The sequence below is a fragment of the Mobula hypostoma genome, chromosome 24 (genome assembly GCF_963921235.1).
Source record: "Mobula hypostoma chromosome 24, sMobHyp1.1, whole genome shotgun sequence".
Classification (NCBI taxonomy): Eukaryota; Metazoa; Chordata; class Chondrichthyes; order Myliobatiformes; family Myliobatidae; genus Mobula; species Mobula hypostoma.
In genome coordinates this window covers 51,951,872-51,965,496 of record NC_086120.1, presented here as the reverse complement: position 1 = coordinate 51,965,496, position 13,625 = coordinate 51,951,872, and the positions used below count along the sequence as shown (strand labels likewise).

Here is a 13,625-nt window from a genome sequence, read left to right as displayed (position 1 = left end):
AAGAAGTGGATCCATCAGGCAGACGCAGCAAGGATTCAGCAAAGGTAGATCCTGTCTGACAAGCTTACTGGAGTTCTTTGGGGATATAATGAGCACAGTGGATAGAGGGGAACAGATGGATGTTACTACTTGGGTTTCCAGAAGACGTTCAATAAGGTGCCACATGAAAGACTTATCCATAAGATAAGGATGCATAGAGTTGGAGGTGATGTATTGGCATGGATAGAGGATTGGTTAACTAATAGAAAGCAGAGAGTTGGGATACATGCGTGTTACTCTGGTCGGCAATCAGTGGTGAGCGGTGTGCCACAGGGGTCAGTGCTGAGCCCACAATTGTCCACGATATACATTAACGATCCGGAAGAGGAGACCGAGTGTAAATGATACTAAATTGAGTGTAAAATCAAATTGTACAGAAGATACGGAGAGTCTGCAGAGAGATATAGATAGGTTAAGTGAGTGGGCAAGGGTCTGGGAGTGTACAATGTTGGTAAATGCGAGGTCATCCATTTTGGAAGGAAAAATGTAAGTGCAGTTTATCATTTAAATAATAAAAAGTTGCAGCACGCTGCTGTGCAGAGAGACTTGGGAGGGCTTGTGCATGAATCACAAAAGGTTGGTTTTCAGGTGCAGCAGACTATCAAGAAAGCAAATGTAATGTTGGCCTTCATCGCCAGAGGGATTGAATTTAAGAGCAGGGAGGTTATACTGTAACTGAACAGGGTACTGGTGAGGCCACACCTGGAGTACTGTGTGCAGTTCTGGTCTCCTTGCTTGAGGAAGGATATACCAGCTTTAGAGGCAGTGCAGAGGAGGTTCACCAGGTTGATTCCAGAGATGATGGGATTAGACTATGAGGAGAGATTGAGTCACCTGAGACTGTACTTGCTGGAATTCAGAAGAAAGAGAGGAGATCTTAAAATTATGAAAGGCATAGATAAGATATAGGCAGCAAAGTTGTTTCCACTGGTAGGTGAGGCTAGAACTAGGGGACATAGCCTCAAGATTCAGGGGAGTAGATTTAGGACGGAGACGAGGAGGAACAGCTTTTCCCAGAGAGTGGTGAATCTGTGGAATTCTCTGCCCAATGAAGCAGTGGAGGCTACCTCAGTCAATATATTTAATGCAAAGTTGGATAGATTTTTGCACGATAGGGAAATTAAGGGTTATGGGGAAAAGGAGGGTGGGTGGAGATGAGTCCATGGCCAGATCAGCCATGATCTTATTGAATGGCGGAGCAGGCTCGACGGGCCAGATGGCCGACTCCTGCTCCTATTTCCTTTGTTCAAAAGATGATGAGGAGAGACTTGATAGAGGTGTACAAGATGATGAGAGGCATTGATAGAGTGGACAGTCAGCACCTTTTTCACGAGTGGAAATGGCTAAAACAAGGGGGCGTGATTGAAGGGAAAAAGAGGGTGATGTCAGAAGTTTTTTTTAAAAAACACAGATAGCAATGGGTGCATGGAACATGCTGTCTGGGCAGTGATAGGGGCAGATACATTAGGGACGTTTAAGAGGCTCTTAGGCAAATGCTTGAAAGAAAAATGTAGGGTATATGCAGGAGGAAAGAGTTGGATTGATCTTGGAGTGGGTTAAAAACAACATCATAGGCTGAAGTGCCTGTACCTGGTTGTACTGTTCTATGTTCTATGAGCAGAGACACACGAGTGGCCATTTATGGTGTGTAGACACTCCAACACCATCTCAATCAGCTGAACGATACTTCATTATGGTTTCCTCAGTAGGATTTTTCTGCCAGGCTACTGGGGTTGCAATGCACACTCACATAGACAGCTGGTCAGATATAATCGGGTTGCAGTAGTGGGAGATTTCAACTTAACCTGTTTCATCTGGGACCATCCTAATGTAAAAGGGTCAAAGAGAATGGCATTTTTAAAGCAGATGAAGGAGAAGTTTTTAAACCACAGGTAGATATTCCAACTAGGGAAGGGTGGTATTGGACCTAACCTTAGGGAATGTAGTCAGTATCAGTGGAACATCTTGAAGACAGCAAACACAAGGACGTTATTTTTTTAGATACGGCACAGAATAGGTTTTTCAGACTGTGCCTCTAACAACCCCCATTTAACCCTAATGCAATCCTCGAACAATTTACAATGACCAATTGACCTTCGAACTGGAACATCTTTTGACTCTGGGAGGACACCCACTGTTCACAGGGAGGGCACACAGACTCTTTACAGAGGACATGGGGATTGAACTCCAAACTAGTTAATGCAACAAGGTATGGAAGGTCCTGAAATCAAGGCATAGCTTAGGGTGAAGGGCAATTTCAATATCAGAATGCAGGACTTGGAATGGGTAAGTTTAACATGTTGAGTGGTGGAATCCCTCATTCTGCTCCCATGGTCTCACCATCTGCAGCAGAAACCTCACCACAGCGATCTCTCCAAACGCTGCGGCCCACATTAGCGGTGTGAAGCCCCGCTCGTCTGGCGCGTTGAGTAGCGAGCTCCCTGACAGACAGAGGAGAAAGCTGGTGTAAGCAGTAGTTTTTAACCATGACCAGACTCAGCCCAGCAAACCTCTCCATCCCAGGACTAACTAGTAAAAACACCAAATATTGAAGAGCAGGTGGTTACTGTGGGTCAATGAGATTAGTAGCTGTCGAATAAATGGGGACGGGACAACAGCAACACACACTTACACCATTCACACCTCAGACCTCTTCTACTAATCAACCAGACATCAGTTAAAGTCCACTTTAAATCCATCAATATCTTTTGTATTAGAAGCATACAAAAGTAATAGAAGTGTTAGAGCAAGTATTGCATCAAAAGAGACGATCTTGTCCCAGTAATCCACAGCAAGCAGTAGGCCCTCTGTCACAATGATCCCAACATCCAACATTTGACCAAGATCCTCTAAGGCTAAACAGGTGTACACCCAGACACTTCTCAAAGGTTTGTTTCCATCTGCAGGGGCCCAGTCTATCACAAGAAAAGCTCTCCCACCACCAAGCACATCTACAAGGAGCGCTGCCACAAGAAAGCAACTTCCTTCAACGTTCCCCACCATCCAGGCCACGCTCTCTTCTTGCTACTACCACTGGGCAGGAAATACAGGAGATTTAGGTCCCACACCACTACGTTCAGGAACAGTTACGACCCTACAACCATCAGCTTTCTGAACCAGTGTGGATAACCTCACTTACCCCAACTCTGAACTGACTCCACCACCTATGGACTCACTTTCAAGGAATCTGCAATTCATGTTCTCAGTTTTATTTATTTACTTATATTATTATTTGCATGACTTGTCTTTTGCACACTGATTGTTTGTCAGTCCTTGTTACTTACAGCTTTTCATAAGTTATTGCTATTTATTTTCCTGTGAATGCCCACAAGAAAATAAATCTCAAGGTTGAATGTGGTGACATATACGTACTTTAATAATAAATTTACATTGACTTTGCATTTATGGAACAAATTGAAAATTTCTCATTTAGTTTTTTTAAGAAAACCAAACTTTAAAATCTCACTCTCTACCAATGGGGCCAGAGACCAACTGAAGTCAAAGACCATCACCTTAATCACAGGAAGAAGAGTATTGGTAATACATGGGGGAGGAAGATATCTGGGCCTCTGAGTCTGTTCTGTCATTAAGATCATGGCAGATCTGGAACCCAGGATCAGTCTCAGAAAAAAGGGAGGTGGTTTGGGACCGAGGTGGCGAGAAATTCCCTCAACCAGAGGGAATGGGAATTTTGGAATTCTCCATCCCAGAGGCTGGGTTACAGAGTTCCCTCACACCAGAATTAAATTCACCAACTGGTGTGGTGGGATTTGAACAGATGTCTCCAGGTTTGGACAGTTACACGATCATTGGTAATTGGTTTATTGTTATCAAATGTACTGAGATATAATGAAAAGCCTCACTTAGCTTGCAATCCAGACAGATCAGCTCAAAACACACATGTGGAGGTATTAGAAAGGAAAAGACAATAGCAGATTGTAGAATATATGTTACAGTTACTCTTACAGAGGAAGCCTAGTGCAGGCAGACAACGAACAAGGGCCACAACACAGCCAAGAGTTCATTTTTATTGGCTTAGGAAATGTTTAGAGGGAAATGGGCCTGGGCAAAGGGAATGAACCCAGGAAGACTAAGGATTAGCTTTATTTGTTATATGTACTGTGAAATACAGTACGTCATTTGCATCGATGACCAACACAGTCCGAGGATGCGCGTGGGGAGCCCGCCAAGTGTCGCCATGCTTCCAGTGCCAACACTGCATGACCACAGCTCACAGCCTAACCTGCAAGTCTTTTTCATGCTGTCATGTGGGAAGAGACTGTGGAAAATGTACAAACACTTTACAGACAGCAGCAGGAATTGAATCCTGATTGCTAACGCAGTAGACAGCTTAGCAACCTGTTTCCATGTGCCTAACTCCACGGTTGACACTGTCCAGACTGCTGAACAATGAACTGGTACCTTACCTGCTATAGCACTATACGCCTCCTCAATAATGTCTTGACAAACGGCTCTGGTACCCTGCTATATAGAGGAAAGCTATGCTTTCCAAAGACCTTTCTTGCCTGGACTGACTGCACACCACCTGTAAACTAAACTTTGCTGGACATCATCTTAACCCTTGCCTTGCCACAACTTCCACATCGCCCGACTGACAGCTTCCTACAACTGTTCCAGGAAAGCCTCATTACCCAAATTATGAAAGTGCAGCATTTTCAGCTCCAGGACTTGATGAAATTTCAGTGATGGCGTGATCACAAGAATTCAGCAATAGATGATATTGTCACTCACCTTGCTGCAGGCAGGAGCTGAGCTGGGAAAGATCTCCCTGGGCAGCTAGTTGATGTATGGACAGAGCTGTGAAGCAGGAAATACACTGGTCATTCTGAGCAATGGTGTCATGGGTCAGTCAGATTTTAAAAAGACTTGGTCCATATCCAGTTCAGTCAAATCTCTCCTTCCAGACACTGAGTAATCATTATACTCAGACCTCCCGCCAACGACTTGATGACAGCACCCACATCCCCATCCTTCGCAACACCTGTCTGTACTGCAACCCGGGGCCATGTTACACCAGCCCTTGGGGCTACATAACGCAATCTCTATAACAAACCCACAGCTGTGCACGGTCAGATCTGCTCAAACCTACTGTCTAAGCACAATGCCGCATCCAGCATCCATGCAGAACAAGCCCTGCCCAGAAGCCCAGCGGCAATGCTGAATCATAAGGCAGTGTGTAGCAGGCTTTACGTAGAACCCCGGGGCTGCATACATCACATCCCACCCCCAACCCCAGGGCTGCAAATCAGTGCCATCCTGGGTCAAGCCAACACATCTCTGGCCTCAGGCACAAGGTGCGGGTTTTAGGGACCAGCCGTCTGTGGGTACTCACTGTCCAAGTTGGCCGGGATGGACGAAGGTTCGTTCCCTCGCTGTCGGTTGGTGAGTGCTGTGGCGAACTTGTGAGAGGTGCTCGTTTTGTCCCGGGGCAACAACGGTGCGGCAGCAGCATCTGACGAAAGAGGAGAGCCCCCCGGCGGGGTGGGGCAGTCAGAGCACGGACACAGGGATGTGCTGACAGGTCAGTGCACGGACACTGCGCTGTGGAGACAGACACGAGACGGGTTGTGGGGGTGGGGGGAAGTCAGTGCACAGAGGGCTGGAGAGACACAGGAATCCACACTCTGTCAGCAACCAGCCTAGTGGAACATGGACCCAGCAGTACACAACGACATGCTCGTCCACCAGAAGCACAATCGCAGCTCCACCCCTGACCAGACTCCCAACAGAGGCCGGATCTCTGCCCACTGCCGGTAAACAATACTCATCATCTCTGGTAAACCCCTGGCGATGGGCAGCCTAGCCCAGAGGCATTGGAGCCTGGGCCCATCGTCCGGGCAATATCAGCCTCTCCACTGGATTCCCCGCTGTTACGGTAACTCGACAAACACAGATTGTTGTTGTAGCACAGGCTGAAACTTTGTTTAAAATCACATCTGTACCGAGATCCCGCAGGACTAACTGTTTCCAGGAACAAACTTCTGGTTGTCCAGCAGCTGTAGAGGGGAAGGGGTGGTGGACAGACTGATACAGGGTCTCTCCCCCTATACCACTGACCACTCCATCCCCCCAGATGCTGCCCAATCGCAGCTTATGCTTCAGTTCCTGCTCTGGGCCCGCAAGTGTCACAAAACTCTTGATTCCATCATCTAATCATTGATACTTAACGTGAAAAGATGGCACAGATGGGAAAAGAGGCCAAATCATTGGGTATATTATACACCAGGGGTACCCAAATGTTTTTATGCAATGGACCAATACCATAAAGCAAGGGGTCCATGGACCCCAGGTTTGGAGTCCCTGTTATACACAACTATCGTTGGCAGGATTTCAGATGGTGACGAGGAGGTGTTCGGGAGTGAGATAGATCAGCTGATTGAGTGGTGTCACGGTAACAACCTTGCACGCAACATCAGTACGATCAAAGAATTGATTGTGGACTTCCGGAAGGGTAAGGCGAGGGAAAAAACAGCAGTCCTCATCAAGGGATCAGAAGTGGAAAGGGTGAACGTGGAAAGTGGAAAGAAAGGGAAGTTCCTGGGTGCTAACACCTCTGAGGATCTATCCTGGACCCAAAAGATTGATATAATTTCAAAGAAGGCACAACAGCAGCTATATTTCATTAGTAGTTTAAGAAGAATTTGTATCTCAAACACTCTCCCAAATTTCTACAGATGTACTGTGAAAAGCATTCTAACAGGCTGCATCACCATCTGCAACGGAAGGCCACTGCACAGGGTCAGAAAAAGCTGCAGGAAACGGTATCCATCACGCACGACATCCCTCTCCTCATCGCTACCAACAAGGGAGGTGTACAGGAGCCTGAAGACACACTCAACATTTCAGGAACATCTTCCCCACTGCCACCAGAGTTCTGAGTGGATAATGAACCCACGAACACTTCCTCAGTACACTTCCTCTCTTTCTGCACGACTTATTTTATAATTTATAATCTTTATTACCAAACATTACAATGTACAACTGCCACAAAGCAACAAAATTCATGACACGTGCCAGTGATATTAAACCAGATTCTGATTCTGATATTTAAACTGGAGGTTGATTGGTTCTTGATTTGTCAGGGCATCAAAGATTACGGGGAGAAGGCAGGAGAATGGGGTTAAGAGGGTTAATAAATCAGCCATGATGGAATGGCTGAGCAGACTCAATTGTCCAAGTGGCCTAATTCTGCTCCTATGTCTTATTGTCTGATTCCCAAAGATCCCAGCCTCTTTCTTCTTCTTCACAAACCCATGACCCAGTAAGGGTGACCACCGACAGCAGCTCAACAAAGACTTGTGTCCTTGGTCAAGTTGTCCCCAGGTGTAGCCCATCTTCTAGGATCCTTCCTCTCCCAGGGACGAGGTCTTTGGAACTTCTGTTGGCGTTTCTGTAGCTCTGGGTTTTTGCGGGATGGGGTTGCTCACCCCGTACCCAACAGCCGGGTAGCTCTTTCTACAGCCGGGCTGGGGACCGTCCATGGTGGAGTTCCAAACTCCTTCCAGCTGTCCCAATGTTGGAATCACTGTCCCATTTTTTCACCTATCCCCACCTTACGTCCACCCCATGTCTCCCTCTTCCAACAACATTCGTTCCTCTCTCCTGGACGCCTCTGACCTACCATTGCCTGGGACAGAAACGTGTCTCGAGCTGGAAGAGACCGGATCCAATACATTCACAAGGCGGATTGTTATAACTTGCTCCCCGTGCTCGGTGACCTTGGGAGCTGCACACTTTATCTGCATTAAGTTGTTCAGTGCAGTCATCGCTGGGGGCTCCCTCCTCATGGTGTTGTCTGAAGAGTTTTCCTGGTCCTGGTGGTGATCCCCATTCCTGTACGGGGGTGGGTGGTCAGTCTCCCTCGGACCCCCTGCCCCAGGTCCTGGTCTCTCGTCCTCACAGTGAGGGCCACTTCTGTTCCCCTCATCCATCGCACTGAAAAGGAACAAGAACATAACTCAGCAACTCACACACCATGGTTATCCAGCCAGCACTTACACATTCTTCCCTCTGTGAGCTGAGGGCCGCAGTTAGTACTTCCCACTTAACACAGCACCCTGACGGCACCTCTCCCATGCTTTCCTGGCTGGCTCAAAGAACTTAAAGTCACTCAATTATTGCGACATAGTGGGTTCAGCCCAGTGCGTCACAGGCAAAGTCCTCCCCACCATTGAACACACTTAGATGGAGCAGTGCCACAAGAAAGCAGCCTCCATCACAGACTGCACCATCCAGTCCACGTTCTCTTCTCATTACTACCACAAGGAAGGTACAGGAGGTATAGGTTCCACACCACCAGTCCACGTTCTCTTCCCATTACTACGAGGGAGGTACAGGAGATATAGGTTCCACACCACCAGGTTCAGGAACAGTCATTACCCTAAACCACCAGGCACCTGAACTAACATGGATGACTTCACTCACCATAATTCTGAACTGATTCCACAATCTAAGGTCTCACTTTCAAGAACTCTTAACTCAATTTCTCAATATCATTTATCTATTTATTTGTAATTGTAGTTTTTCCTTCTTTTCACATTGGTTATTTGTCTTTGTGTCTAATTGTTCATTGATTCTATTGCCTTCCTCTGTACTTACTGTGAACGCCCGTAAGAAAATGAATGTTAGTTTTGTATATGGTGACATATTGCTCTTTAACGTTGTTATTTGGGGGGTGGGGGGGGTAAATGTGAAAATAACTCCTGCTACCTATTAAACGCTCCCAATGGCGCATGCCTCAAATAGCCTCTGACAACCAAGTCCAGCTTCTGGCCTTCACGTGTGGCTTCACTACTGAACCCAGAAGAATAGTTTCTACTGACAGGAGAAGAGGCAAAGGCCGGTTACTGGTGCCTTAAAACCCATCACTTCGGGCAAATGGAGCTCGTCAGCCGCAGTCGGCAGCTCATCTAGAAGATCTAATCTCAAACCTCCGCTGCCTTGCGGCTGTACCCACTCATGGGGAAAGCTTTGGGAGTAAACCCCAAAGGAAAAATCCCTAAGGTAGTCCTAAATTGAGTTCAATGCTGACCGGCAACCCCTGCGACTCTTTGGGTACCAAACTATATCGGTCTCTGCCGTTCCTTTGGGTTCACCAGACGGGTGGAGAGGGGGAGCCTGCTACATGGGCAACAGCTCACTCTCCATATCGTACTGCCCAGACTGGCGTTTCTACACAGACAACAGCTCACTCTCCATATCGTACTGCCCAGACTGGCGTTTCTACACGGACAACAGCTCACTCTCCATATCGTACTGCCCAGACTGGCGTTTCTACACGGACAACAGCTCACTCTCCATATCGTACTGCCCAGACTGGCGTTTCTACACGGACGACAGCTCACTCTCCATATCGTACTGCCCAGACTGGCGTTTCTACATGGGCAACAGCTCACTCTCCATATCGTACTGCCCAGACTGGCGTTTCTACATGGGCAACAGCTCACTCTCCATATCGTACTGCCCAGACTGGCGTTTCTACACGGGCAACAGCTCACTCTCCATATCGTACTGCCCAGACTGGCGTTTCTACACGGGCAACAGCTCACTCTCCATATCGTACTGCCCAGACTGGCGTTTCTACATGGGCAACAGCTCACTCTCCATATTGTACTGCCCAGACTGGCGTTTCTACATGGGCAACAGCTCACTCTCCATATCGTTTTGCCCAGACTGGCGTTTCTACATGGGCAACAGCTCACTCTCCATATCGTACTGCCCAGACTGGCGTTTCTACACGGGCAACAGCTCACTCTCCATATCGTACTGCCCAGACTGGCGTTTCTACACGGGCAACAGCTCACTCTCCATATCGTACTGCCCAGACTGGCGTTTCTACATGGGCAACAGCTCACTCTCCATATCGTTTTGCCCAGACTGGCGTTTCTACATGGGCAACAGCTCACTCTCCATATCGTTTTGCCCAGACTGGCGTTTCTACATGGGCAACAGCTCACTCTCCATATCGTACTGCCCAGACTGGCGTTTCTACATGGGCAACAGCTCACTCTCCATATCGTTTTGCCCAGACTGGCGTTTCTACATGGGCAACAGCTCACTCTCCATATCATACTGCCCAGACTGGCGTTTCTACACGGGCAACAGCTCACTCTCCATATCGTACTGCCCAGACTGGCGTTTCTACACGGGCAACAGCTCACTCTCCATATCATACTGCCCAGACTGGCGTTTCTACAAGGGCAACAGCTCACTCTCCATATCGTACTGCCCAGACTGGCGTTTCTACACGGGCAACAGCTCACTCTCCATATCATACTGCCCAGATTGGCGTTTCTACATGGGCAACAGCTCACTCTCCATATCGTACTGCCCAGACTGGCGTTTCTACATGGGCAACAGCTCACTCTCCATATCGTTTTGCCCAGACTGGCGTTTCTACATGGGCAACAGCTCACTCTCCATATCGTACTGCCCAGACTGGCGTTTCTACACGGGCAACAGCTCACTCTCCATATCGTACTGCCCAGACTGGCGTTTCTACACGGGCAACAGCTCACTCTCCATATCGTACTGCCCAGACTGGCGTTTCTACATGGGCAACAGCTCACTCTCCATATCGTTTTGCCCAGACTGGCGTTTCTACATGGGCAACAGCTCACTCTCCATATCGTTTTGCCCAGACTGGCGTTTCTACATGGGCAACAGCTCACTCTCCATATCGTACTGCCCAGACTGGCGTTTCTACATGGGCAACAGCTCACTCTCCATATCGTTTTGCCCAGACTGGCGTTTCTACATGGGCAACAGCTCACTCTCCATATCATACTGCCCAGACTGGCGTTTCTACACGGGCAACAGCTCACTCTCCATATCGTACTGCCCAGACTGGCGTTTCTACACGGGCAACAGCTCACTCTCCATATCATACTGCCCAGACTGGCGTTTCTACACGGGCAACAGCTCACTCTCCATATCGTACTGCCCAGACTGGCGTTTCTACACGGGCAACAGCTCACTCTCCATATCGTACTGCCCAGACTGGCGTTTCTACACGGGCAACAGCTCACTCTCCATATCATACTGCCCAGATTGGCGTTTCTACATGGGCAACAGCTCACTCTCCATATCGTACTGCCCAGACTGGCGTTTCTACACGGGCAACAGCTCACTCTCCATATCATACTGCCCAGACTGGCGTTTCTACATGGGCAACAGCTCACTCTCCATATCATACTGCCCAGACTGGCGTTTCTACACGGGCAACAGCTCACTCTCCATATCGTACTGCCCAGACTGGCGTTTCTACACGGGCAACAGCTCACTCTCCATATCATTTTGCCCAGCTGGCGTATCTACACGGGCAACAGCTCAATCTCCATATCGTTTTGCCCAGGCTGGCGTATCTACACGGGCAACAGCTCAATCTCCATATCGTTTTGCCCAGGCTGGCGTATCTACATGGGCAACAGCTCGCTCTCCATACTGTTTTGCCCAGGCTTATGTATCTAGACATCTAGGATGCAATATCCACAGTCACCTCTGACCGACAGAGGCCCTCACTCACTCCTATGGTGACATGTATGTGTACTTGGATAATAAATTTACTTTGAAGTGTTGTCACTTCTATATCAAGAAGAAACCAGTGACCAAGTTGCACAATTTTTGTACCTGAATGAAGTTTGGTTATAAATAAAACAGCTATAAATGATCACAGTGCAAAACTCTTGGCATTTATCTAGTAGTTCACAATGTTTTTTTAAAACAGCACAACTGGCACTCATGTGCCCCCTGAAGTGTTTCAGGGAGTTACCCTCCCAACTCAGCCCCTCCACATGCAGTAGTTGAAGGAGCCCAGACAGTGATCTTTCCCCACAGAGCCTACACATTATCTGCACCGGGCATCAGTGCGTCTCCCAGCACGTCCTCTAACAGCCTGGAATGTGCAAGTCGGCAGCATTCCCTTACCGATATCTCGAGGTGCTGGGAGACCAACACGTTTCAGGGAGATCAAAGTGTCCTTTATTGAATTGGTCCCTGTGTTTCTCAAGCAAAAGCCCAGAGATCAAACCTGTTAGCAGCTGCTGGGGATGAACTGTGACACTGACTCATGCATCTGTCTCCACCCGCTCCAAATCTAGTCTTCAGAGGGGTAGGTGACCCCACCGCAGCTGTCCTAAGATCAGTGTGCACTGCAAGATCCCAGAAAACAGCAACGAAACGTGACTGAGGGACGAGTCTCGTGCGAGGACACTGGACTCAAGCCCGCTTTCCCTGATTGCAGTGACAGGATATCAGGTAAACCCACCTGGGACCGAAATATCATTCACTTCTTTCCCAAAGCGCAGCACTTCGATACTCACTTCAGGATAAATAGGTCCTCCCTGGTTGGCAGTGAGTGGTGAGCAGCGTGACATAGGAGTTCGTGCTGTGCCCACCAGTATTCAGGATATACACTAATCATTTGGAAGCATTCCTAAGTTTGCTGGTGACACTGGAACATAGACCAGTACAGCACAGCAACACAATGTTGTGCCCAGCCAATTAAATTAGTCATTAAATGGCCAATTAATCTCTTCTGCGAACACAATGTCCATATCCTTCCACTTTCCTCATTCATGTACCTATCTAAACGTTACTTTTTGAAGTGCCTAATATATCTGTCCCTAACATCACCCCAGACAGTGGCATTCCAGGCTCCCACCACCCTCTGTGTAAAAAAAACTTGCCCCTAACATCCCCTTTGAAATTTCCCCCTCTCACCATAAATGCATCCCCCTGGTTTTAGACATTTCAACCCTAGGAAAAAGATACTGGCTCTCACTATCGATGCCTCTCATAATCTTATAAACCTCTATCAGATCTCCCCTCAGCCTCCACAACTCCAGAGAAATCACCCAAGTTTGTCCACCCTGTCTTTATAACACATGCCCTCTCATCCAGGCAGCATCTTGGTAAACCTCTTCTGCACCCTCTCCCAAGCCTCCACATCCCTGAGTCGGGCTGCTGGAATACAGCATTGGGAAACGTGAGTTGTCCGCATTGGAAGGAAAAGTAGAACAGATTATTATTTAAATGGTGAAAGCTTGGAGCGTGCTGTTGTGCAAGACTTGGGAGTGTTTGAGCATGAATCAGAAAAGCTTGGTTTGCAGGTAAAACAGGTTATCACAAAAGCAATTAACAAGCCTGATAGAGTTCTTTGAGGAGGTGACCAGGCATATAGATGAGGGTAGTGCACTGGATGTGATCTATATGGATTTTAGTAAGGCATTTGACAAGGTTCCACATAGTAGGCTTATTCAGAAAGTTAGAAGACATGGGATCCAGGGAAGTTTGGCCAGGTGGATTCAGAATTGGCTTGCCTGCAGAAGGCAGAGGGTGGTGGTGGAGGGAGTACATTCAGATTGGAGGATTGTGACTAATGGTGTCCCACAAGGATCTGTTCTGGGACCTCTACTTTTCGTGATTTTTATTAACGACCTGGATGTGGGGGTAGAAGGGTGGGTTGGCAAGTTTGCAGACGACACAAAGGTTGGTGGTGTTGTAGATAGTGTAGAGGATTGTCGAAGATTGCAGAGAGACATTGATAGGATGCAGAAGTGGGCTGA

General features: G+C 47.8%; 1 protein-coding gene across 2 annotated transcripts in view; it reads right to left on the bottom strand.

Moving 5' to 3' along the window:
• Window positions 1–13,625, bottom strand: part of rfxank (regulatory factor X-associated ankyrin-containing protein) — a 31,229-nt gene that overhangs the window by 11,318 nt on the left and 6,286 nt on the right. For both annotated transcript variants that reach the window (XM_063032663.1, XM_063032662.1), the window contains 4 exons: window positions 7,682–7,995; window positions 5,393–5,512; window positions 4,792–4,857; window positions 2,380–2,480 (listed from right to left, as the gene is read on the bottom strand). In XM_063032663.1, coding sequence (XP_062888733.1) covers window positions 2,380–2,480; window positions 4,792–4,857; window positions 5,393–5,512; window positions 7,682–7,991 — 597 coding nt within the window. In that variant the 5' untranslated portion in view covers window positions 7,992–7,995. The remainder of the gene's footprint in view (window positions 1–2,379; window positions 2,481–4,791; window positions 4,858–5,392; window positions 5,513–7,681; window positions 7,996–13,625) is intronic.